The sequence below is a fragment of the Pongo pygmaeus genome, chromosome 7 (genome assembly GCF_028885625.2).
Source record: "Pongo pygmaeus isolate AG05252 chromosome 7, NHGRI_mPonPyg2-v2.0_pri, whole genome shotgun sequence".
Lineage (NCBI taxonomy): Eukaryota > Metazoa > Chordata > Mammalia > Primates > Hominidae > Pongo > Pongo pygmaeus.
Genome location: NC_072380.2, coordinates 86,105,114 through 86,132,302, shown reverse-complemented (window position 1 = coordinate 86,132,302; position 27,189 = coordinate 86,105,114). Strand labels below are relative to the sequence as shown.

At 40.7% G+C, this 27,189-nt stretch overlaps 1 protein-coding gene across 11 annotated transcripts; it reads left to right on the top strand.

Annotated features, from left to right (window-relative positions):
* On the top strand, window positions 1-26,905 carry ELOC (elongin C). 11 transcript variants are annotated; one of them, XM_063668897.1, is made up of 5 exons: window positions 574-626; window positions 1,915-1,939; window positions 12,746-12,799; window positions 16,486-16,629; window positions 25,700-26,905. In XM_063668897.1, the coding sequence occupies exons 3-5, from the start codon at window positions 12,796-12,798 to the stop codon at window positions 25,888-25,890; spliced, it is 339 nt and encodes a 112-aa protein (XP_063524967.1). In that variant the 5' UTR covers window positions 574-626; window positions 1,915-1,939; window positions 12,746-12,795; the 3' UTR covers window positions 25,891-26,905. The 11 variants fall into 11 exon arrangements, with proteins under 11 accessions (XP_054354896.1, XP_054354895.1, XP_054354894.1 ...); XM_063668896.1 differs by having other exon boundaries at window positions 581-626; window positions 1,887-1,939; XM_054498916.2 differs by having other exon boundaries at window positions 581-626; window positions 1,884-1,939.
* Window positions 26,906-27,189: the final 284 nt, after the last annotated feature.

Sequence of the window (27,189 nt, the reverse complement as noted above, 5' to 3'; positions counted from 1 at the left end):
CCACCAGAGAAACTACAAATCCCAGAATGCAGTGCTCTCTCGGACTCCCGAGAGCCTCTAAGGATGCGTCTTTACAGCAATTGGATCAGGGTCTGCGCTGCATGCTGGGAATCCAGAAGAGCTAGACTCGGATTGGTCGAAATTTGCCGGTTGCGTTCATAGGCTGGTCTACTATAGGGGAAAAGAGTAGGGCGCTACGCACTACCTCCAGACGGAAGTGAGCGACACACTCTGCGTCCTCGCCTCACCAGGTCTGGATCTCCCGCGCGTCGCAGAAAGCGGCTCTGACCCAGCGGAAGTAATTCTTTCGACCGCCCCGGAACCCACGGGAGCAGGCAGCTGGGGGCGGGGGGGCGGCCCTGGGATAGGGGCTGTGGCAGTACGCGGGGACCCGGCTGCGGTGGCTGCGGGACCGACGAGTGAGTCTCGGGCTGGGGCGGAAACGGAGCTCCGGGTAAGGGTGGAGGGCGAGGGAGGCCGAGACGGGACGAGCTCGCAATCCCACTTCCCACCCCTTCCCTTCTGGGCGGGGAAGGAACGGAAGCTGTTAACCTCCCTGGGCCTCCCCAGCCCCTAGTTTGGGGGAGGGGAGAAGAGGGCGGCGGGACCTTTCCTGGCGCCGCTCGGTGGGTTTGGAAAGAGGTGGAAGGAGGGGCAGCAGCCAGCGAGACTGGGCCTTCTCCGGGCTGAGCGCGGGAGGGTGGAGTTAGGAGCATGGTAGCCCTGTCGCTTTTCCTTTCTGCTTGTTCCTCGTGTCCGCTCAGATTAGTTATTTTCTTGAAGTCAGTCCCTAGCCCAAGGAGAGGTCTCTCGCTTCTTCTAGATGCAGTACCCGAGAAGTTTACCTTCTGGGTAACTCGTTGGGTGATCTGTGCTCGACTTCATGAGTTGGGGGTTTCGTGCATCTACTGCCCGTCCAGTCTTGTCTGAAAGGAGGTATCTAGTGTGAAATACTGTGCCCATTGAGTTTCTCTTAAGGAACTGAGATCTGTTTAGTAACATAAAACTGTGGAGTTTGTGCCATTTAGAGTGAGCATTTCTACTCCACGTTGCTTTTAGTGTAGAAAACCGAAATTGTTTTTTAGGGGACCGGGGGAGACAGACCTGCTGTTGTTGTCCAGGCTAGAGTGCAGTGGTTCGTTTTCAGCTTGCTGCAACCTCTGCCTCCCAGGTTCAAGTGATTCTCCTGCCTCAGCCTCCCAAGTAGCTGGGACCAAGGCTCATGCCACCACGCCTGACTAATCTATTATTAGTAGAGACGGGGTTTCGACATGTTGGCCAGGCTGGTCTGGAACTCCTGACCTCAAGTGATCCGCCGCCTGTCGGCCTCCCAAAGTGCTGGGATTACAGGCGTGAGCCACTGCGCCTGGCCTTGAAATTCTTTAGTGTCTTAAAACCTCACTTTCTCACTTTTTAACTGCCATATTTGCTTTTTTTTCTTTTTCTTTCTTTCTTTTTTTTTTTTTTGAGACGGAGTCTCGCTCTGTCCTGAGGCTGGAGTGCAGTGACTTGATCTCGGCTCACTGCAACCTCCGCATCCGGGGTTCAAGCCATTCTCCTGCCTCAGCCTCTGGAGCAGCTGGGATTACAGGTTCGCACCACCACTCCCGGCTAATTTTGGTTTTTTGTTGTTTTTTTTGTTGTTGTTTTGTTTTTTTTTTTAGTAGAGACGGGGTTTCACCATGTTGCTCAGGCTGGACTCCTGACCTCAGGTGATCCGCCCGCCTCCGCCTCCCAAAGAGCTAGGATTACAGGCGTGAGCCACCGCGCTCGGCTCCATATTTGCTTTTTGATCCCCGAAAGTTGTTTCCTTTTCTATTCAGTGACCTAAAATGACATATGTCTGATCTCATTTACATTATAATCATGTTGTTGAAACGTAGCAGTTTACATGTGGATTTATTCATTCTGGAGATACAATGGCAAGGAAACAGCTGTGGTACGTACTATAATGGATATTTATTGTTTCTTGCCAATGATGATTTGGGGTCCCTGTTTAATATTAAGTGACCGTTTCTCTTTTTCTTAAATATGAAATTTGATAACTACCATTCAAAAAATACACGTGTATGCATTGCCAGATGGTAATTCTGTAATATAATAGGCACTAGTTTACAGCCAGAAGTTACAGTCAGTCCTATACATCAAGTTCTAAAGTCATATTTAATTCTTTAAATATTCTAAAATGTTTATCTTGGTTTTTTTGGTAGATTTTTTAGTACTGGAGAATAATCAGGGAAATCTTTGCTATTATGCTTATATTTATTTTTGAGTCACAGTCTCACTCTGTTCTGCACTCCCAGGCTGGAGTGCAGTAGCACTATCACAGCTCACTCTAGCCTCAACCTCCTGGGCTCAAACCATCCACCTGCCTCAGCCTCCCTAGTAGTTGGGACTATAGGTGCCCACCACGACACCTAGCTAATTTTTTGTTTTGGGGGCCCAAGTAGTCTTCCTGCCTTGGCCTCCCAAAGTGCTGGAATTACAGGCATGAGCCACCAAATCTGGCCAGCTATGGTCATATTTATGTGTTAATGCATTTCAGCTAAACTGCTATCCTAAATTCTTTATTATTCTGTTATTAAGTAAGAGCAGAAAAAGCCCATCCAGTAATGCCTGAATTTCAAGCCTCAGCGATTAGGAAAATAATAGTACATTCACTCAAGAAATATTTATTGAGCATCTACTAAGTGCCAGGCACTATTGTAGGCCTGCTGTCAAGGAACTTGAGGAAAGAAAGGATATGTGTAAGTAAGCAAGCGTAGTTTCAGGAAGTGATAAATGTGAAAAAAAATACAGCAAGGTTAAGGGTTAGAGTGACTGGGATGGGGGGTGTCTAATTTTGGTAGGATCATCAGGGAAGGAAGACCTCTCTGAGGAGTTGATGTTTTACCTGGAGACCTAAATGATGAGGATTTAAAAGCTTTTCGGACAACAGCAATTACAAATGCAAAGACCTTGAGGGAAGAGTGAACTTGACCGATTTCGAGGAATACCAAAAAGGCCAGTGTAACTGGAGCATAGTGAAGGAAGAGTGGTGGGAGACAAGATCAGAGTGGTAAGTAGGGAAGTAAATCAAATGTCCAGTTGAGACATGGTAGCTTGAACTAGAAGTGTAGAGTTGAAAGTGAGTAGTAGTCTGATTTGGAATGTAATTTGAAGCTGGAGCCAAATGGGTTTTGCTTTCTTCCCAGGAACAAAACGAACAAAAAAAATGTTTTTTGAATAACCAATCACTTTTCCAAGAATCTGGGTAAACAGCAGTGCATGTACTGAAATGGGGAAGACTAGGAAGGGAGCATCAGCTTCTGAGATTGATAAATCAGAAGTTCTATATGGGACTTACTGAGTTCGATAACTAGTAGACACCTGAGAATATGTGCAGTAGAAAAGTTGGACATTCACGACTGGCACTCGGGAGAAAAACTAGGGAGATGATCTGGGAGTTATATTTTATAGATGATAACCTGTGGTCTGGAGGACATCAAATAGAGAATGTTAAATGGAGAAGAAGGCAGATGACTGGGAGCACTGCAGTCAGAAGAGGAGCATACAGTAATGGAAGCAGAAAAGCCAGGAGTGTGTGACATCTGGAGTACTAAGGAAGAAATGTTTCAAGATGGAGGGAGTAGGCAATTGTATAAAACACTGCTAAATGAGGATTAAAAATTGACAGTGTGACCAAGTGAAGTAGTTGAAATTTGTTAAGAACCCCTGAAATGGACTGGTGGGCCAAAGGGCTGATCAGAATAGGCTAAGAAGTAGGTGGTAGATTGGTGTGTGGATGGGATAATGGCCATAGCAGAGTCTTTAGTTAAGTGAGGGAATATCAATCATTGCTTAAGTGGAAAGGTTGACCTTTAGTAGGAAGGACAGTTTTTATTCAATATTTGAAATAGCAGGGTGGGCAAAATATATAAATACAGTAATGCTGAAGATGGAGAGACAAGGCAGCTGAAGTGATTGGTTTCAGTTTATTTTTAGCCTATCTTTCGAAAGGTTCTGTTAATTATAATATGTAGAATCTATGATTAATACACATTGTATGTTGGGAATATCTGCTCATAATTTTAAAACTGAAACAAGGGAGTTTGGAGATATTATTTGAGAGAATAATTAGGTCATTTGCAGGGGTGAGGCAGACAGACTCAACATGCAGCGCTCTGGAGCCCTTAAGTTCTGTGTTGTGGGAGGGCGACTCTGGGTAATAAACATGGGAAGCTGAGTTATAGGTGGTTGTCTGGGAAGGAGGAATTTCAGATGGATTTAGTCATGAAATAGTAGAGCCAGAATGGACTTTTGGACATAATTGAGTCCAATTCTCTCATTTGGAAGATGAAGAAACAGAAGTCCTATCACTTAATTTATCCGAGTCTCAAGATAGAAATGTCTAACAGAGTAGAAATTCAGATGTGGAGATGGGCTCGGGTTTATATAAGGTAGCCATTGATTTTCATTCAACCGGGCTAGTTCTTAATTTATGATAAGAGATAAAAGCTGTGGACCTTCTCATGCCTCTTACTCTGAACTGCACATAGGCACAAAATTGTGCTTACAGATTCAAGGGTTTGGGATTCTACTGCTTATCTGTGAACCTCGAGGAGTGGGGGACTGCAGATTAAGAACCTGCTAGAACAGAGTCAACAAGTTAGAACCACAGGCCACATCTGGCCCACTACCTGCTTTTATACTACCCACAAGCCAAGAATGGTCTTTAAATTTTTTAATAGTTGGACAAAAATTCAAAGTAAATGTGTATTTTATAACATGAAAATTATAGGCCAGATGCAGTGGCTCACGCCTGTAATCCCAGCACTTTAGGAGACCAAGGTGGGCGGATTACCTGAGGTCAGGAGTTTCAGACCAGCCTGACCAAATGGTGAAACCCTGTCTCCACTAAAAATACAAAAAATTGGCTAGGTATGATGATGCATGCCTGTAATCCCAGCTACTCGGGAGGCTGAGGCAGGAGAATCACTTGAACCCAGAAAGTGGAGGTTGCAGTGAGCCAAGGTTGCACCACTGCACTCCAGCCTGGGCAACAAGAGCGAAACTCTGTCTCAAAAAAAAAAAAAAAAAAAAAAAAAAAAGCAAATTTTATAAAATGTACTCTTTTTTGCCCATAAATAAAGTTTTGTTGGATCATAGCCACACTCAATCATTTACATCTTGTCTGTGGCTGCTTTTGCACTCCAGTGGCAGAGTTGGAGTAGTTGTAACAGAGACCTTACGGCCTGCTAAGCAAAAAATACTTACTTTCTGGCCCTTTAATGTGTGAACTCCCACACTAAAAATGTAAATTCCAGGATACGGGTGGAGGAGAGGTTGTTGGATTTATTTTGTCCACAGATTCCTCCCAAGCATGTAGAGTAGTGCCTGGCACATGGTAGGCCCTTGATACATATAGAAATGAACCTCTGGTTCAAAAATAGCATAATGGCCAATGTTTTAATGTGTGCTAGGCAGTATTCTGAGTGCTTTTATATGTAAAGCCATTTATTCTTCAGAACAGCTCTGTGAGGTAGATGCTGTATTATCCTCATTTTACCGTTGAAGAAACTAGGCAAGGAAAGATTAGGTTAGTTCTTCCACAGTGACATAGTAGGAATTGACTGATTTTAAGCACTACATTATATGGAGGGCTGAAATCAAGTCTTCAGAAATGATAGAAAGCAGCAAAAGGATAGATAGGAGTGATGAAACAGGGTAATGTAGCAAAGAAGGAATACATTCTTCTGTAGTGTTGTTTACTATTATATTAGGCATTCAAGACCCATGTCTTGGGCTATGTGTGGTGGCTCACACCTGTAATCGCAGCACTTTGGGAGGTCAAGGCAGGAGGTTTACTCGAGCTCAAGTTGGAGACCAGCTTGGGCAACACAGGGAGACCTCTACTAAAAAAAAAAAAAAAAAAAAATTTTAGCCGGGCTTGGTAGCAGGCTACTCAGGAGGAAGGTGGGAGAATCCTTTGAGCTCAGGAGGTTGAGGCTGCACTGAGCCAGGATTGCACCACTGTACTTCAACCTGCGTGACAGAGCAAGAACTTGTCTCAAAAAAAAAAAAAAAAGACCCATGGCTTGGTCAGTATCTCAATGTGTGCTCCTTATGTATCACTGTTCCCCTCTTTGATAAAGTCCAACTCCCCAAACTCTCACCTCTTTTCCTATCTTCCTACACTCTTCTTGACTCACTCCTCTGGCCAGACTGTTCTCTTTGCCATTCTCCCTCCATAAAAAGCTCTTCTTTCAGATATCTGTGACTCATTCCCTTGCTTTCTTCAGATCTCTGTTAATGTTAGTTCTTCACCATGCCATATGTATTATTTTGTTTTGGTTTTCTGTCCCTACCATTCTTCCCATTAGGTTGGAATCTTTGTTATGTTCATCTCTGTCCCCAGTGCCTAGGTGAGCAATCTAGCATCCTAACCCTTGGTAAATATTTATTGAATGAATGAATTTGTAAACTGATTTCCAACAACACTGAGTTACATTGTGTGCCCCAAGCTGTCTGACTCAGATCATACTGTTCACTTTGCCTGGATCTCCCTCCTTTCCAGTTTTGCCTGGTAAAAATACCTCTACCCATTGAGACCCAGATCAAAAGCTACTTTCCTTTTATAACTGTTCACTTAACAGATCTTCTGTTACAGATTTGTAGTCTCATATTACCTTTCTTTGGGACGACCAACTCTTATTCCTCCTCTGTTAGCATTTGCATAGCTAGAAAATTTGGGTTAATTTTATTACCGATGGCACTTTCAAAAGCTTAATTAGGCAGAAAACCATCCTAGAGTGCTGATATCTTTGGAGTTAAGGTAAAATAAACTTCAGAAATGCTATCATTTTTTAAAAATTCTAGCTTTAATATAACCTACATATGGTGAAATGCTAATTGTACCATTTAGTTTTGACAAACGTATAGCAAGACATTTTTATCACTCCAGAATGTTCCTCTCTAATCACCTGCTGAGCTATCACCATTGGTTTGTTTTGCCTGTTCTATAATTTTATATAAATCAGATAATACAGTGTATACTTTTTTGTTTGGCTTGTCCACTTAGTGTAGTATTTTTATATTCTTCCATGTTGTATCAGTAGATCATCCCTTTTTGTGAATAGTACTGCTCTGTATGAATGTACCACAGCTTATTTATCCATTCTCCTATTATGATGGACTCCCCATCAGCAGTGTATGAGAGTTCATTTGCACCACATCCTCTGCAGCCTTTAATGTTCACAGTCTTTTTAATTTTAGCTATACTGGTGGCTGTATAGTAGTAGTATTTCGTTGCAGTTTTGAGTTTCACTGGTAAGTAATAATGTTGAGCACTTTTTAATGTGTTCATTCAATTCTTCTGCCCAACTTTAATTGGATTTTTTTTTTTATTGACACACAGGAATTTTTAAATTTACTCTAGATGCAAATCCATTGTCAGATATGCGTTGTGAATATTTTTTTCCAGTTCGTGGCTTGACTTCATTTTTTTCATTTTTCTTTTTGGTTTTTGAGGGTTTTTCTTTTTTTTTTTTTTTTTTTTTTTTGGTTTGTTTTTGAGACAATGTCTTACTCTTGCTCAGGCTGGAATGCAGTGGAACCATCATGGCCTGCTGCAGCCTTAACCTCCTCGGGCTCAGGTGATTCTCCCATCTCAGCCTCCCAAATACCTGGGACTACAGGTATGCACCACCATGCCCCGCTAATTTTTCTATTTTTTATAGAAACGGGGTTTCACCACCATATTGCCCAGGCTGGTCTCAGACTCTTGGGTTCAAACAGTTGGCTTGCCTTGGCCTCCCAAAGTGCTGAGATTATACGTGTGAGCCACAGTGCCCAGCTATGGTATTTGATAAACAGAAGTTTTGTTTTGGAGAAATCCAGTTTATCAAGTTTTTCATTTACAATTTGTGCTTTTTGCATCTTTTCTGAGATTTTTGTTTTGTTTTGTTTTGTTTTTTGAGACAGAGTCTTGCTCTGTGGCCCAGGCTGGAGTGCCTGGCTGGTCACAAATTCCTAACCTCAAGTGATCTCCCTCCCAAAGTGCTGCGATTGCAGGTGTGAGCCACTGCACCTGGCCGCTGAGAAGTCTTTGCCTACAGTGAGGGTATGAAAATAATTTGTTTTCTTCTAGTAGCCTTATTTTGCATTTTAAGTTGAATTCTGTGAGCCATCTGAAATTGATTTTTGTGTATGGTTTAACAGTGAGCTTCTTATCCATATGGATATTGTTCCAGCTTCCTTTGTTGAAGAGACTGTCCTTTCTCGCCATACACTTTGACTCACTTTTCCATATAAGGATTCAGGAAATCTGTGCTTATCTTTTTTTTTTTTTTTTTTTTGGCCATTTATAAGTTGACATGAAACAACTGTAGCCCACCAAAATATAAATAACTGAGAACCATCATTCACTATCCAGGGACCACTTAACATACTGTGATTACCTGTTGCAATCCACACTACCATATGTAATACTTCTTTTTTTTTTTTTTTTTTTTTGGAGACGGAATTTCGCTCTTGTCGCCCAGGCTGGAGTGCAGTGGCGCAATCTCGGCTCACTGCAACCTCTGCCTCCTGGATTCAAGCCATTCTCCTGCCTCAGCCTCCCGAGTAGCTGGGATTACAGGCACCCACGACTACACCCGACTAATTATTGTGTTTTTCGTGGAGACAGGGTTTCACCATGTTGGTCAAGCTGGTCTCGAACTCCTGACCTCAGGTGATCCACCCCCTTCGGCCTCCCAAAGTGCTGGGATTACAGGCGTGAGCCATCACACCCAGCCCCATCAAGCATTTTTATACCTGTCTAAGCTAGTTGTGTTCTTTTTTCTGCTATTTTTCCAGAGTTCATGGATTTTTTACATTTGGCTCTTTAATCTGTAGTGTATTTTTGTGAGTGATCTGTTCTAACCTTATTTTATCCAAGTAAATAGCCAATGTAAAAAGACAAAAAGATGTAAAGAACAGATTTTGCAGCAGTGTCTGTTATCTACTTAGGTAATTCAAGTAAATCAACTGAAAAACTATTAAAACTAATATGAGTTCTGCAAAAAAAATAATGGGATGCAAAATCAGCTTAGGACATTTTAAAGCTTTTAACAACACCAGCAATAGCCTTTCAGAAAATATCATAGTAAAACAGACACCATTCATAATGGAAACTTAAAAGTACCTAAAAGTAGACCTAACAAGAAACATGTGAGAACAAAATGGAGACTTACCCAACTATTCCTGTACAGAATATAGTCTAGAAATTCATGTAGCAATATAGAATATGATAAAGGTAATATTTCAAATCAAAGAAAAGATAGGCTATTCAAATATCTTATAAATATTCACTGATACTAGATTCAACACTTAATTTCAGTGTAGGCCCTAGGCTCACCTAGATTTTTAAGTATTTGTTATTAAACACAAACATACACAAAAAAACTTTAAGAGATTAATGTTTATATGTAACACCCTAAAAGCATAATGACGTCTCAGGCCATTGTTCATGCTCTTTCTTCTGCCTAGAACTATTCTCAATCCAACGGTTCCCCTACGACTGGCTTTTACCTGCCCAATTCATATTTTCAGAATTCAGCTCTGTCATGGAATAGATGTTCAAGCTGAAATTTTTGTCTCCTCAAACTTAGATTTCTTTAGATAACTTATGGATTCGGTCCAAACTTAATCATATTTTAAATATTTCTAACTTCTACCTAAGAATTAGGAATTTTAACTCTTAATGTTGATTTTCCCTTTCAATGTTGGGAGAAAGGGTGGGTCTCTTCTTCCTCTCCTTAATCTCTGTTATATAAAATGATGGAATTGATTTGCTACATGAACTCTATAGAGAAACAGTTGCTACCCAAAGGGCTTCTAAGATGTGAGTTTGCATTGTTGCTTAGCTACTGCTAGTTAAATAAACATCCTAAATGTTTTATTCTAGAGATTTTACAGATAGAAGAGTTGGCCCTTGAAATTCTTGTACTTCAAGCTTTCTAGCATTTTTTCTTTTTTTGTTTTTTAAAAGAGTATTTACAAAGCAGTATAATGAAAAGAAAATAATAATGGCTTCATGAATTTTTAAATTGCGTAGTATCATAAAATGACAGTACTATTTTTAAATTTTAGAGAACTATTTGAGGATTTACATCAGTAGCTGTTGGGAATTGTGGCAATTGAGTTTAACTGGAGCCAGAATTTTTTACTGTGGTAGTAGGCAATAATGGAAGGAGTGGAATGTGGGCTGTGAAGTCAGACCTACCTAGGTTTAAATCCTAACGCTGCCACTTAGGCTGTAGAAGCCTTCAGCAAGTAGCGGGCTCTTCCAGTGTTTCTCATCTCTAAAATCAGAATAATTCCCTTGTGGAAGAGTTGTTTTTAAATAAGATAGGCCAGGCACAGTGGCTCACACCTGTACTCCCAGCACTTTGGGAGGCTGAGTTGGGTGGATCACTTGAGGTCAGGAGCTCAAGACCAGCCTGGCCAACATGGTGAAACCCTGTCTCTACTGAAAATACAAAAATTAGCCGGACATGGTCCCATGCACCTGTAGTCCCAGCTACTTGAGAGGCTGAGGCACAAGAATCGTTTGAACCTGGAAGGCAGAGGTTGCAGTGAGCCAGGATCACACCACTGCACTCCAGCCTGGGCCAAAGAGTGAGACTCTGTCTCAAAAAATAAATAAACAAGATAATGTATGTAAGGCATTTAGTACAGTGTTTACCACTTATTAGGCCTGCAAAATGTTCATCAGATTTAATTGTTACTGCTGACTGTTTTCTCTGCTTTATCTCAAATTAAAAATGGTACTTTGGGAGGCTGGGGCAAGTGGATCACCTGAGGTCAGGAGTTCGAGACCAGCCTGGCCAACATGGCGAAATGTGGTCTCTACTAAAATACAAAAATTAGCCAGGCACGGTGACAGATGCCTGTAATCCCAGCTACTGGGGAGGCTGAGGCAAATCATTTGAACCTGGGAGGCAGAGGTTGCTGTGAGCTGAGATCGTGCTTCTGCACTCCAGCCTGGGCAACAGAGCGAGACTCCCTCTCAAAAAAAAAAAAAAAAAAAAAGAGAGAGTGATGGTACTTTGAACATCTGTCTGCATGCTTAGCAAGTGTTCTAGACTAAGATTTGATTTCTGCTCCTGCTCTACTACCTGAAACAAATTATTTATCCTCTCTACATGGATGACATTATTCAAACCTGAGGCATTAGAGAGGTTACCTGCAAGTTCCTTTTCTGCGTTGAAGTGTTATGGTTCATTTTCTTGACCCTTCTCTTGAGGCCAGAACTAAATTTGTCAGGAATTTCTTAGAGCACGATAGTTAGGAAATGCTTTTTTCCTGCTAATGACATAAAAAAGAGTATCAGTATAAATGAGCTCCTCTGAGTAAATGCTGTAGTATGTTACTAAAATACAATTACTGAGAAAGTGAAACCGTTTCCTTTAGCAATCATCTTATTTTGTCAAATTTATAATTTCTCAAAAAATTGTACATTTTTAACCACTTTATTGTTAAATTTCAAAACTTAGCCTGTATATGGAAGAGATGGAAGCATAAAAATATGTATGTGTACTTACCTAAGTAAAGAGCAAGACTTCTCTTTTTTCTTATTTGTTTATTTATTTTAGAGATAGGATCTCACTGTGTTGTCCAGGCTGGTCTCAATCTCCTGGGTTCAGGCAGTGCTCCTGCCTCGGCCACCCAAAGTGCTGGGATTATAGGTGTGAGCCACTGCACCCAGCCCTGTCTTTTTTTATTCTCATGGAAGTTACTTCATGTCCTTGGTTATATCATGCCATTCATTCACGCAAATATTTGCTTATTGTCTACCACTGTGTACTAAATACAAGATCCAGAACTTGCTGTGTCCTCACTGTTTTAAGTCAGTATGCATCATCCTTCCAGCATGTGTACCATAGCAAGGTGTACAGAGCATTGCTAACCTCAAAAGCTCACTTGAGCTTTGGTGTCCAGGGATTTTCTTGGGGTTTCATTCTGTAGACGTGATTGATGAGTCATAAGCAACAAGGCTGAGCTCAGTCTTCAGCACCCCTCCAACTGGAGGTCATGTTGATATCAAAAAAGACACCTCAAAGCTTTTTGTCCTGAGTCCTTTTGTTAGTTTAAACTATCCAAAGGCCCACTATGAGTTACCTGGTTAACATAAACTACCAGGACCCATGAAGAATAGCAGAGACTTGTATCACTAGGGAAATTCCAAGGATTTAGAGGCCACCTCTCAAAACGAGGATCAAAAACCAGCCAAATTCTTTATTATACAACAGGACCCATAGTTTTGTTTGGATTTTCAACAGAGGCCTTTATCCAGAAAAAGAATAAAGGACATCTGCGTTAAAACACCTCAGTATGGCAGTTTTTTCTTGATAATTATGTTCCGTGTATGTATTTTAATGTAATGAACATTTTTACACATCTGTTACTTTTAACATGTCACACTTTACAACCTCTTCAACAACCCCCCCCAATCAATTTATAATGATTATATGTTATGTTTCTATTTTAAGTAATCTTTCTCCGATTCAAAAGTGCCAACTGATCAAGCTCACAAAGCATTTTGGTATTCTTCAATTGATTTTATAAAAGTACAGTGTTTTTGTTGTAGGAATGGTGAGCTCGTAATGTAACCAGGAGGGAGAGTTTTTAAACTTCTAACACCAAGGACATATTAAATAACAGTGAGTGAAAACTTGTCTCTTGCAACATTAATCTTAATATGATATTGTTATATTTTCAGGAAACTACTAAAGTTCCTGGGGAAGCAAAGTAGAATTTCATAAGAACAAAATGGGTAAGCTAAAGATAATTAATTTTGTGTTTTAACTAGTAGAAACTGGACTTTGTTTCAAAGATCTTTAAAATTCAGTGAACACAAGTAAAATTTCAGTAGACTGAAATTAGTTGTCCACATCAACAGCTTATGTTTACTACACAGTCATGCCCTGCATAATGATGTTTCTTTCGGTCAGTGTTGGACCACATGTGTGACATGGTTTCATAAAGATTATAATAGAGCTGAAAAATTCTTGTGGCCTACGGTGACATCTTGATGACCTTGTCCTTGTGTAGGCCTAGGCTAATGTGTGATTGTATCTTAGTTTTTAACAAAAAAAATTTAAAAAGAACAAAAATTACAATTTTTTAAAATAGAAAAAAGCATATAGAATAAGGATATAAAGAAAAATAGTGCTGGGTGCAGTGGCTTATGCTTATAGTCCAGCTGCCTGGGAGGCTGAGACCAGAGAGTTGCTTGAATGAGCCCAGGAGTTCGAGGCAGAAATAAGCTATGATTGCACGACTGCGCTCCAGCCTGGGCAACAGGTAAATTTACTGTAGCCTAAGTGTACAATATTTATGAAGTCTGTAGTAGTATAGTAATGCGTTAGGCCTTCACATTCACTCACCACTCAGCAACTCACACAGAGCAATTTCCAGTCCTGCAGACTCCATTCATGGTGAGTGCCCTATACAGGTATACCTTTTTAACTCTTTTATGCTATATTTCTACTGTACCTTTTCTATGTTTAGATACACAAATACTTACCATCATGTTACAGTTGCTTATAGTATTCATACAGTAACATACCGTACAGGTTTGTAGCCTAGGAGCAGTAGGCTACACCATATAGCCTAGGTGTAAGTACACTCTAGATTTAGTAAGTACACTCTTAGGATGTTTGCATCATGACAAGATTGCCTAATGATGCATTTCTTGTCTTGGAAGGTATCTCCATCGTTAAGCAATGCATGACTGTATATTCCCGACAGGCAGATCAGTAATAATATCATGCTAACCCCACTTTGTGATTTTTAGTGAGTAATTTTACCTTAAGAAATTTGGAACTCTCCCAACAAACATAAAATGGTTTCTGTTGCCAAAAATATTAGAAGCATAAATTGAAATAATAACCATTTTTATTTTTCTTTTTTGAGGATGGCAAAAACTGCTAAAAATCTATATGCTTGAATAGTCTGTAATTTAGAAGCTACCTACATCTTTATGGGTCCTCCCGCTTTTTATGAAAAATTAGACAAAAAAAGATACTAACATAGCTTTCACCAGATTGTTAATGTTTTACCAAATTTGCTTTCGTGTGTGTGTATGTGTGTGTGTTCATATTGTAGAGTTGGCAAAACTCCATCTCAGTCCTCTTAGGGTCCTGGCTGCGTCTGAGAATTAAATCGATATAACATAGATGAACATTTATTACATAACATAAGATGACATAACATAGATGAATATTTATTACAAGTTTTACATGGAACAGAAGCCCTTTTTTAAAAAACAAAGACCAAAGCCAGGCATGGTGGTGCACACTTATTTCCCAGCTACTTTGGAGGCTGAGGCAAAAGGATCTCTTGAACCCAGGAGTTGCAGGTTACTGTGAGCCATGATTGCGCCACTGCACTCCAGCCTGGGTAACAGAGCAAGGCCCTGTCTCTAAAAAAAAAAAAAAAAAAAAACCATAAATAAGTAAGTAGTCCGGGTGCAGCGGCTCATGCCTGTAATCCCAGCACTTTGGGAGGCCAAGGCAGGTGGATCACTTGAGGTCAGGAGTTCGAGACATCCTGGCCAACATGGTGAAACCCCGTCTCTACTAAATACAAAAATTAGCCAGGCGTGGTGGTGGGCGCCTGTAATCCCAGCTGCTCGGGAGGCTGAGGCAGGAGAACCTCTTGAACCTGGGAGGTGGAAGTTGCAGTGAGCCGAGATTGTGCCACTGTACTCCACAACAAGAGTGAGACTCCATCTCAAAAAATAAAAATAAATAAATAAATAGGTGGGTGGGTGGGTGGATGGATGGATAAAAATTTTAAATGATCATAATGCATTAACTTGTCTCTTTAGTCTCCTTTAAATAGTTTTCTACTTCAAAGACTATTCCTCAATTTTAATTTGTCTGGTTGTTTTCTTGTGATTTGATTCAAATTAAACATTTTTGGCAGTGGGAGCACATGAGCGATTTTGATATTAATTTTAATTTTAGAGATTTCTGAATTAATTGTTTAACAAATGGATATTTGTGGCTGAACAGTACTTCAGCTTCATCCTTGTTTCTAGGGCTTCCTAAGTTTTTAGAACAAACCTTAAGTTATTTTATTTCACATGTTAATAATTATAAAAATTAAAATTCTGTTACAGTACAAAATTGTAAAAATTAAGGAGATTTTTACTTGCATATGTAACTTTTACTCTATATATATCTGGCTACTGTGGCTGAAGCCGGTACAGCAGCAATGCGGTAGCAGAGTAACATCTGTGCACTCTGTCTCCTCATGTCAGCTTTGGGTTTTTTTTAAAGACCAATATTTTGTCCATATTAATTACTTTTAATGCATGCATTTAAACTGAGTATTGTTTAAATGCATACTTTTTTTTTTTTTTTTTTTTGAGGTAGGGTCTTGCTCTGTTGCCCGGGCTGGAGTGCAGTGGCGCAATCTCGGCTCACTGCAAGCTCTGCCGCCTGTGTTCACGCCATTCTCCTGCCTCAGCTTCCTGAGTAGCTGGGACTACAGGCGCCCGCCACCACACCCAGCTAATTTTTTTTGTACTTTTAGTAGAGACATGGTTTCACCGTGTTAGCTGGGATGGTCTCGATCTCCTGACCTCGTGATCCACCTGCCTTGGCCTCCCAAAGTGCTGGGATTACAGGTGTGAGCCACCACACTCAGCCTAAATACATACTTGATCATTATTTTTAACTATCACGTGTGAAATGCTGAGTAAAAGAAGTCTTAACTTTTAGAACTTAGGGCTTGTCAAAGGAAATCGTGCTCTCATGGCATATAAACACTGATTTATAAATCTGCTATACATCTCATTTCTAAAAATGAATATTTCAGGTGATAGAATTAAAGTCATACTATTTAAATATTTTGTCTTAGTCTTCAAATTTGAATGGGCTGCTTTGGTTACAAAACAACTGTTAATACCTCCTTGAAAAATACTAGTGAATTTTCACTGAAGTAGCATTCTTAAATCTACAGTTTATTCTGATATTGGAAGGTGTTGATAGAGAAGTATAAAACAAGGAGTTAAAAACTGTTAATGTCTTGGTGACTATTATAATACCTTCTGGAAATGTTTCTGGTGTGAATTCTTCAAATATTAACCTTGTTAATAAACCTGTTTTTTTTTTTATTTTTTTGAGATGGAGCTTTGCTCTGTCGCCCCGGCTGGACTACAGTGGCGTGATCTTGGCTCACTGCAACCTCCACCTCCGAGGTTCAAGTGATTCTCCTGCCTCAGCCTCCCGAGTAGCTGAGATTACATGTGTGCGCCACCACACGCAGCTAATTTTTGTATTTTTAGTAGAGACGGGCTTTTTTGACCAGGCTGGTCTTGAACTCCTGACCTCAGGTGATAGGCCTGCCAAAGTGCTGGGATTACAGGCGTGAGCCACTGCACTCAGCCAAACCTGTTTAGTTAGTACATTGTGTGATTCAAAAATTGTTTCACTACTTACTTTACTTTAGATGGAGAGGAGAAAACCTATGGTGGCTGTGAAGGCCCTGATGCCATGTATGTCAAATTGATATCATCTGATGGCCATGAATTTATTGTAAAAAGAGAACATGCATTAACATCAGGCACGATAAAAGCCATGTTGAGTGGCCCAGGTAAGCACAGTTCTGTCTTTTTCTTCATATATTCACTTTTAATGTTTGATGGATGTTTTTAAGTTGAATTAATGATTCAGCATTTAAAGAGAGAATAAGTCTTCTAACATTGTTGTATGATTATGTTTTGTTCTTTTGTTTGAGAGAGACAGAGTCTCATTCTGTTGCCCAGGCTGGAGTGCAATGGTGCGGTCTCAGCTCACTGCAACCTCCGCCTCCTGGGTTCAGGCAATTCTCCTGCCTCAGACTAGCTGGAATTACAGGTGTGTACCACCACCCCTGGCTAACTTTTTTGTTTTTTTGGAGACAGAGTCTTGCTCTGTTGCCCAGGCTGGAGTGCAATGGCACAATCTTGGCTCACTGCAACCTCCACATCCCGAGTTCAAGCGATTCTCCTGCCTCAGCCTCCTGAGTATCTGGGATTACAAGCACCCGCCACCATGCCTGGCTAATTTTTGTATTTTTAGTAGAGACGGGGTTTCACCATGTTGGCCAGGCTGGCCTCGAACTCCTGACCTCAAGTGATCCACCCGCCTCAGCCTCCCAAAGTGCTGAGATTACAAGAGTGAACCACCACGCCCGGCTTTAACTTTTGTATTTTTAGTAGAGATGGGGTTTCACCATGCTGGCCAGGCTGGTCTTGAACTCCTGACCTCAGGTGATCCGCCTGCCTCAGCCTCGCAAAGTGCGGGGATTACAGGCATGAGCCTTTTGCATGCCTGGCCTTTTGCATGATTATGTTGCATTGGGAAAAAAATTGATTTCTGCCATTTTCTGTTTTCAGTTATTTATCCTATAAGTTTCAACAAGACTGAATTGATTTCCCTACATTAGGTTCCATAGTCAGCCTTTTTTTTTTTTTTTGAGATGGAGTCTCACTCTGTCACCCAGGCTGGAGTGCAATGGTGCCATCTCGGCTCGCTGCAACTTCCGCCTCCCAGGTTCAAGAGATTCTTCTGTCTCAGCCTCCCGAGTAGCTGGGATTACAGGCGCCTACCACCACCATGCCTGGCTAATTTTTTGTATTTTTAGTAGAGACAGGGTTTTCACCATATTGGTCGGGACTGGTCTTGATCTCCTGACCTCAGGCAGTGCACCCGCCTCAGCCTCCCAAAGTGCAGGGATTATAGGTGTGAGCCACTGTGCCCGGCCCATAGTCAGCCTTTTAACTACAGACTGGTGATTTGTGTTCCTAGCTAGATAAAACAAGTTGCTACCTTCCAAGTCTCTATTCTTTTTTTTTTTTTTTTTGAGACAGAGTCTTGGTCTGCCACCCAGGCTGGAGTGCAGTGGCACGATCTTGGCTCACTGCAACCTTCACCTCCCGGGTTCAAGTGATTCTCGTGCCTCAGCCTGCCGACTAGCTGGGACTACAGGCGTCCACCACCACGCCAGGCTAATCTTTTGTACTTTTAGTAGAGACGGGGTTTCACCGTGTTAGCCAGGATGGTCTCGATCTGACCTCGTGATCCACATGCCTCAGCCTCCCAAAGTGCTGGGATTATAGGCGTGAGCCACCACACCCAGCGCAAATCTCTATTCTTAAAATTTTTTTCTTGAAGTAAAATTCACATAATGTAAAAGCAGCTGTTTTAAAGTGTACAATTTAGTGGCGTTTACTACATTCACAGTATTTTGCAGCCATCACCTCTATCTAGTTCCAAAACATTTTATTACTCCAAAAGCAAGCTCCATACTCATTAGCTGTCACTATCCCTTCCCATTCTCTACCCTCAGTGTCTAACCACCACCAGTCTGCTTTCTAATTTACCTATTCTGGACATTTTGTATAAATTAAATCATACAGTATATGGCCTTTTGTATCTGGCTTTTGTTATTTCTCATGTTTTCAAGGTTCATTTATGTGCTGCATGTACAGCACTTCATTCTTTTTTATGGCTGAATAATATTTCATTCAGCCAGATGTGAGTACACCACAATTTGTTTATTCATCAGTTGATAAATATTTGGGTTGTTGACACATTTTGGCTACCATGAATAGTTCTGTTAACATTTGTGTACAAACAATTGTTAGAATACCTGCTTTCAGTTCTTTTGGGTGTCTTCTTAGAAGTGCAGTTGCTTGATCATATGACAATTCTCTTTAACTTTTGGAGGAGCCACAGAACTGTTCCACAGTGGCTGAATTGTTTTACATTTCTACCAACGATGTCCTAGGGTTCCAGTTTGTATACATCTTGGCCAATATTTGTTATTGTTTTTTTTTTTTTTTTTTTTTTTTTTTTTTGAGACAGAGTTTCACTCTCGTTGCCCAGGCTGGAGTGCAATGGTGCAATCTTGGCTCACTGCAACCTCCACCTCCCAGGTTCAGGCGATTCTCCTGCAGCTGGGATTACAGGCATGCGCCCCCACGCCGCCCAGCTAATTTTGTATTTTAGTAGAGACGGGGTTTCTCCATGTTGGTCAGGCTGTTCTCGAATTCCCGGCCTCAGGTGATCCGCCCGCCTCAGCCTCCCAAAGTGCTGGGATTAGAGGCGTGAGCCACTGTGCCTGGCCACGGTCTTTTTTTTATTACTGCTATCTTAATGGGTGTGACATGGTTATCTGGTGGGTTTTTGTTTGTTTGTTTGGTGGTGGTGGTGGTTTTTTGAGATAGCCTCACTCTGTTACCCAGGCTAGAATGCAGTGGCACAATCTCCACTCACCGCAACCTCCACCTCCCAGGTTCAAACGATTCTCATGCCTCAGCCTCCTGAGTACCTGGGGTTATAGGTGCACACCACCATGCCAAGCTAATTTTTTGTATATTTGGTAGAAATGGTATCTCACTATGTTGGCCAGGCTGGTCTTGAACTCCTGGCTTCAAGTGATCAGCCCACCTTGGCCTCACAAAGTGCTGGGATTACAGACGTGAGCCAACACACCCAGCCTATCTGGTGGTTTTGATTTGCATTTCCTTAATGACTAATGATGTTGAACATTATTTAATACACTTCCTAGTCATTTTTGTATCTCCTTTGGAGAAATGTCTATTCAAGTCTTTTGCCCATTTTTGAATTGGGTGGTTTGTATTTTTGTTGTTGAATTGTGAGAGTTCCTTATTAATTCTCAGTAGTAGACCCTTATCAGATACATGTTTTGCTAATATTTTCTCCCATTCCATATATTTTTTTTTTTTTTTTTTTTTTTTTTGAGACTCCTGTTGCCCAGGCTGGAGTGCAGTGGTGCAACCTCGGCTCACTGCAAGCTCCACCTCCCGGTTTCATGCCATTCTCCTGCCTCAGCCTCCCGAGTAGCTGGGACCACAGGCGCCTGCCACCACGCCCAGCTAATTTTTTTGTATTTTTAGTAGAGATGGGGTTTCACTGTCTTAGCTGGGAAGGTCCTGATCTCCTGACCTCATGATCCGCCCATCTCAGCCTCCCAAAATGCTGGGATTACAAGCATGAGCCACCGCGCCTGGCCGGTCTTTTTTTTTTTTTTTTTTATGGTGTCATTTGAAGCACATTTTTATTTTTATTTATTTATTTTTAATTAACATATTTATTTATTTTGAGACAGAGTCTTGCTGTGTCGCCCAGGCTGGAGTGCAGTGGCGCAATCTCGTCTCACTGCACCCTCCACCTCCCGGGTTCAACCAATTCTCCTGTCTCAGCCTCCTGAATAGCTGGGATTACAGGTGCCCACCACCACACCTGGCTAATTTTTGTGTTTTTAGTGGAGACGGAGTTTCACCGTGTTGGCCAGGCTGATCTCGAAATCCTAGCCTCAAGTGATCCACTCACCTTGGCCTCCTAAAGTTTCAATTTTGAAGTGTGATTTATTTTTCCTTTGGTTTTTGTGTCATATATAAGAATCTGTTGTCAAATCTAACCCTATGTTTTCCCTTGTGTTTTCTTATAGGCGTTTTATGGGTTTGGCTCTTAAATTTAGGTCTTTGGTCTTAAGTTAATTTTTGTTTATGCTGTGAGGTAAGAGATCAGCTTCATTCTTTTGCATGTGGCTATCCCACTACCATTTATTGAAGAGACCGTTTCCCCATAGCACCCTTGTTGAAAGTCAGTTTACTGTAGATTTGTGTATTTCTGGGCTCTCAATTCTATTCCATTGATGTATATGTCTGTCCTTATGCCGGTACCACACTGTTTTGATTACTGTAGCTTTGTAGTAAGTTTCAAAATCAGAAAGTATGAGGCCTCCAACTTTGTTTTTCTGCTTCAAGATTGTTTGGGCTATTTGGGATCCCTTGCAGCTCTTTCTGGTTTTGTCTGTTGTTTTGTTGTTGTTGTTGTGGGGTGTTTTGTTTGTTTGTTTTTGAGATAGGGTCTTGCTCTGTTGCCCAGGCTGGAGTGTAGTGGCACAAGCCTTCCTAGGCTCAAGCAATCCTCCCACCTCAACCTCCTGAGTAGCTGGAACCACAGGCATGCACCTTTTTTTAAATTGTATTTTCTGTAGCGATGTTGCCCAGGTTGGTCTTGAACTCCTGGGCTCAAGCAGTCCTCCCAACTTGGCCTCCCAAAGTGCTGGGGTTACAGGTGTGAGCCACTGTGTGTGGCCACAGTTCTTTTTCTATGTTTTTACTATGGAGATTTTAAAACCTACTCAGAAGTAAAGAGAACTGTGTAATACACCTCCACGTGCCCATCATCCAGCTTCAATAGTTATTAACATTTTGCCAGTCTTTCGCTCTATCTCCCAGGCGGGAGTGCAGTGGCGCAACCCCAGTTCACAGCAACCTCTGCCTCCCGGGTTCAAATGATTCTCCTCCCTCAGCATCCTGAGTAGCTGGTATTACAGGCATGCCGCCACCACGCCCAGCTAATTTTAGTATTTTTAGTAGAGACGGGGTTTCACCGTGTTGGTCGGGCTGTTCTTGAACTCCCGACCTCAAGCAATCCACCTGCCTCGGCCTCCCAAAGTGTTGGGATTACAGGCATGAGCCGCCATGCCCAGCCCATTTTGCCAATCTTAAGTTGTGTCATTATCCCTACTTTTTTGGAGTATTTCAAGCACATGCCTGATGTTGTGCCATTTCACTTGCAAAATCTGCAATAGTTCCCCTGCACCTTTTCTTTTATTTCCAGGCAGGCCATTAATTTTACAGAGAAGCAAGGTCATTTGTATGCTGTCCATATTTCATATTGAATTACATTTGAGTTTTATTCTGTAAACTCATAGTTAAAATTCCAGAGACGATTAGACTCCGATACATTTTTCTAAGCAAAGGATACTTTGTAGGTAGCACTCTTGTATTCCTGTTGTATCACGTCTTTTAGCAGTGTCAAGCTTGATCAGTGGGTTCCAGGTTGTCAGGCTGATTCATCCATTAAAAATTCCCCACTATGATTTAGCATTCATTGTGATTATTGTTGAGATTTACTTTGAGATTACAAAACAGTGACTTTCCAATTCTATAAAATTTTTTGCATTTATTAGCTAAAATTTTCCTATAAGATATTATTTGATTACATTGAAATATAGTCTATATGGGAAAGACGATAAAGACTTAATTTTTTTCCTTTTAAATATAATTTTTCAGAGTCATGAATTGGTTCTTCAGCATCATCCAGTAGTAAAGAGTGTTTTGTTTTTGTTTTTGAGTGCATGTCATCATGAACTCATGACTTATATTTCATGTTTTTCAGTCTGTTGCAGTCGTTCTTACTGGTGCTCAGATTGTTCCATTTGCTTCATTTTTATGTCAGAAAGAGCCACATTGTGTTAGCTTCTGTGTCCTTTTGACATGGCTCCGTTAGTCTTGAATAGTTATACTACTTTCTGTAATGAGATTTCTTAGGCGTGTCATGAACATTGTTCCCCGATCCCGAAAACAGCTGTTTCTCCAAAAATCCCTGTTTTTAGTAGAAAATGGTATTTAGGGGCCCCAATCTGGATGCTAAAGATACTCATTGCTCCTTGGTTGAATTGTACCCCCCACTCCTCATACACACACACAACATGGCTCTGATGAACCTGATGAATTGCTTTTGGGCTTTTCCACAGGACAATGCAAGGAAGTACTTTAAGGGGAAAAAAAAATCACAAATGCCAACAGAATTTTAATTAAAAATTAATTTTATTTTATAACAGCAGGCTAGAAACAAAGAGCTTTTGCTTTTTTATAAATTTGATCTTTAATTTAAACACAAGATTTTTATCTTAGAAAGATCAGAAAACATTCAGCCTCAAACTACTATTTGCATGAAAAGGAGTGAAGTACTGATAACATGCTACAGTGCGTATGCACCTTGACAGCATGCTAAGTAAAAGAACTCAGACACAAAATGTCATATTTGTATGATTCCATTTATATGAAATATCCAGAATAGGTAAATCCATAGAGACAGAAGGCAGATTGGTGTTTGCCAGAGGCTGGGGGGATGGGGAAGATAAGGAATAACTGCTTAATGGATTACCCGGTTTTAATTTGGGATGATGAAAATGTTTTGGAACTAAATAGAAGGGATAGTTGCATAACATTGTAAATATACTAAATGCCACTGAATTGTACACTTTAAAATGGTTAATTTTATGTTATGTAAATCTCACCTTTTAGAAAAATCACTGATGTTTGTCTAGTATCAAAGTCTTAGTAAGTGCCTATAGGCAATATTTCAGGCATGTATTTAAGAAAAGGAGTTCTAGTTATTGGCAAACCAAAATTTACCTCATTGTTGTGAATTATTTGCTGAGTCCTGCAGTACTCCTTTCTCCCTGCTACAGTATACCTCCAACCAACAGATATATAAAAGGCATTTTGTATGTATTGTAGTATTTTAAAATGCTGTATTCTCAAAGTATATTTGTAGATGTGAAATGCCTTTTATATTCAGCACACAGTGCTAGTACTAGACTGCTAAGAAAATATTTTATCCCTATGTGTAAAGGCTAAATTATACAACCTTTGTGTAGCTACAGAAATTTTGAAGAATGACTGAAAAACTGTTTATGAAATGCTGTTAAACAGAGGAAAATGTCTTGTGAAGAGATCTCGTTAACATGATCATATTTTTAAAAAAACTAAAGGAGGAAACAATGGAATTCCTTTCCTGAAATGTTGCTTTTGCTTTCTTGCTTGCTTGCTTGCTTGTTTGTGACAGGGTCTCTGTCTGTTGCCCAGGCTGGAGTACAGTGGCGCCATCATGGTGCACTGCACCCTTGAACTCCCGGGCTCAAGCAGTCCTCCCACCTGAGCCTCCCCAGTAGCTGAGACTACAAGTAGGTCTCCCAAAGTGCTGTGATTACAGGCACGAGCCACCATGCTCAGCCCATTTCTTTTAAGTAGTATTTTTCTTATTGTTTTAGGTAAACAGTTAAATAGTTTAAATAGGTTTTTTGTTTGTTTGTTTTGTTTTATCTTTTAAGACGGAGTCTTGCTCTGTCACCCAGGCTGGAGTGCAGTGGTATGATCTCAGCTCACTGCAACTTCCACCTCCTGGATTCAAGTGATTTTATATACTCACTAATTCTCAGAAAAGCCAAATCAGAAAACCTGTTATTTGCCCTGACTTTATTTTTACATTGCAGTTCAGTACAACACAGGGATCCTGATGATCCATAAAGACTTGATTACCTGGATTGATCTTTTTTAAAAATGATTTTACTTTTTCATCCTGCTCGCCAATCATACCACAAAGATTCTTAGGAAAAGCTACTTAAGTTTCCAACCCACAGGGAGAGAATTAGAATTTTAAAATTCAGTCTTGATGAATCTCAAGTACTATCTTTTTTTTTTTTTTTTTTTGAGACGGAGTTTTCTTCTTGTCGCCCAGGCTGGAGTGCAATGGCACAATCTTGGCTCACTGCAACCTCTGCCTCCTGGGTTCAAGAAATTCTCCTGCCTCAGCCTCCTTGAGTACCTGGGATTACTGGCACTCGCCACCATGCCCGGTTAATTTTGTATTTTCAGTAGAAACGGGGTTTCACTATGTTGGTCAGGCTGGTCTCAAACTCTTGACCTCAAATGATCGCCCACCTCAGCCTCCCAAAGTGCTGGGATTACAGGCGTGAGCCACCCCACCCAGCCCTCAAGTACTATTTCAGTAAAGGTTTTTTTAATGTTGGCCAGGTGCAAGTGGCCAAGCGTGTAATCTTAGCACTTTGGGATTCTGAGGTAGGGGGATCACTTGAGTCCAGTAGTTCAAGACCAGCCTGGGCAACATGGCAAAACTCTGTCTCTACAAAAAATACAAGAATTATCCAGACATGGTGGCACTCACCTGTGGTCCCAGCTACTCGAGGAGGCTGAGGTGGGAGGATCACTTGAGCCCAGGAGGCAGGGGTTACAGTGAGCCGCAACCATGCCACTGCACTCCAGCCTGGGCAACAGATCAAGACTCTATGTCAAAAAAAGAAAAAAAATTTATGTTAATACTAAAAAAATCAGAATTCCATAATTCATTTGGTGCTAATTGAGGTTATTTTAATGATGATTAGTTTTCTAGGGCTGCCATAACAAAGTGCCACCCCTGGATGGCTTGAACAACAGAACTTTATTTTCTCACAATTCTGGAGTGTAGAGGTTGAAAGTAGAGTTGGTCTCTTCTGAGGCTCTCTTCTTGTCTTGTACATGGCCATCTTCTTCCTGTCTTCACACAGTTTTCCCTGTGTGCCCATCTCTGTCCGGATCTCTTACGAGAATACCAATCATGGCCGGGCACGGTGGCTCATGCCTGTAGTCCCAGCACTTTGGGAGGCTGAGGTGGGTGGATCACAAGGTCAGGAGTTTGAGACCAGCCTGACCAACATGGTGAAACCCCGTCTCTACTAAAAATACAAAAATTAGCTGGTTGTGGTGCTGCACACCTGTAATCCCAGCTACTCAGGAGGCTGAGGCAGGAAAATCGCTTGAACCTGGGAGGTGGAGGTTGCAGTGAGCCGAGATCCCGCCATTGCACTTCAGCCTGGGTGACAGCGCGACTCCGTCTCAAACAAAAAAAAGACACCAATCATATTGGATTGCCACCCTAATGACCTCTTTTAATTACCTCTTTAAAGAACTTATCTCTAAATACAGCCACATTCTGTGGTACAAGGGGTTAAGACTTCAACATATGAATTTGGAGGACACATTTCAGCCAATAACATACATAATTCTTTTGTTTTACAGGTCAGTTTGCTGAGAACGAAACCAATGAGGTCAATTTTAGAGAGATACCTTCACATGTGCTATCGAAAGTATGCATGTATTTTACGTACAAGGTTCGCTACACTAACAGCTCCACCGAGATTCCTGAATTCCCAATTGCACCTGAAATTGCACTGGAACTGCTGATGGCTGCGAACTTCCTAGATTGTTAAATAAAATAAATTATAATAAACTGTTAACTCTTTTCAGTATTTAATACCTGTAGTTCAGTTAGTAACTTTTTCATATATAGCATGTTGCCTGTATGCAGTTGAACTATATAAAGTTCATTGCAAAGCAGATTATCTTCTGTTTTTTTGCATAGCAATCAAAGTTGAAATTTGTTTGCTACATCAACAAATTAAGGACATTTTCACAAACTGAGAAATAAACAAATATGCCAATTCGTAGGTGGTTTTGCCTTATCCTTTGAATGTGACTTAAAATCAGCAATGATGATATAGTAAATACTGAAATTTAGGCGTAAATGAATACGTTCTACAGGGAAATAATGAGGCTAAGTATTTTTATGTTTTTAGTGGTTTTTTAGAAACCTAATCTTATAGCCGCCATTAGCATTACTAGAGTTATGCAAATAATTGCATTATAAACATGTTTATAACTTAGCCAAAACATTGATTTTTATAACTCCAAGTATGAGTTGAAATTTCTTATGTCTTTTGATAAACTGCCGTATTCTTTAAGTGTACTTTGTCCTTTTGTTTATTGCTACAATTTAAGAACTTTATTTAAAAACAATTTTGGAAGGTTACTAGGTACAGCTTTTGCAGAAGAAACTTAACTGTAGCCAGATGGTCAACAAGTAAACTACATGACTTAGAGTTCTTGTGCATTATACATTTTGGGTAATTCAAAGTACTGTATTTGCATTGACTATAAAGCGTCGTTTGCAATATTTATTCTTCCTTCATAGTCCCTTGTTGTGATTATACTTCCAGTTGTTTAAATGTGTTTTAAAAGACTCACTATTAACTTTATTCAGATCTTAAAAGCTACACCTTTCTGAACTATTCCAGTCTTTCTCCATCCAATTAGAATGTTATGGAATAACATGTGAAGAGATATAGTGAAAATCTTAGAATGCATTGAAGATATCCTACATGAATTATCTTCTATTAAAATATGTCCCAATAAATATACCCATAATCAGTGGGTCTTCTACTGAAATCAAGCTCATTCAGCTTTTCTATTAAGCAGCCAAAAAAATTTTCAAAAAATTTTGACAGCATCATTCTTTATGCATGGGAAAAGAAGCACTGGAGATGGGTTTAGTATTGTCTTTACCTCAGAGGTGGAACAAAGTTGTCATTATAGGGTCTGTAAACTTAAGTCTTCAGATTATTCGAGACTGGCTTAATATGGCTGAGCCCGGTGGCTCATGCCTGTAATCCCAGCACGTTCGGAGGACGAGGCGGGTAGATCACTTGAGGCCAGGAGTTTGAGACCAGCCT

Excerpts from the sequence above, each read along its gene's own strand:
- ELOC (XM_054498921.2), top strand. Across the intron at positions 16,630-25,699 it reads AGCCATGTTGAGTGGCCCAG|GTCAGTTTGCTGAGAACGAA; the intron begins GTAAGCACAGTT and ends TTTGTTTTACAG.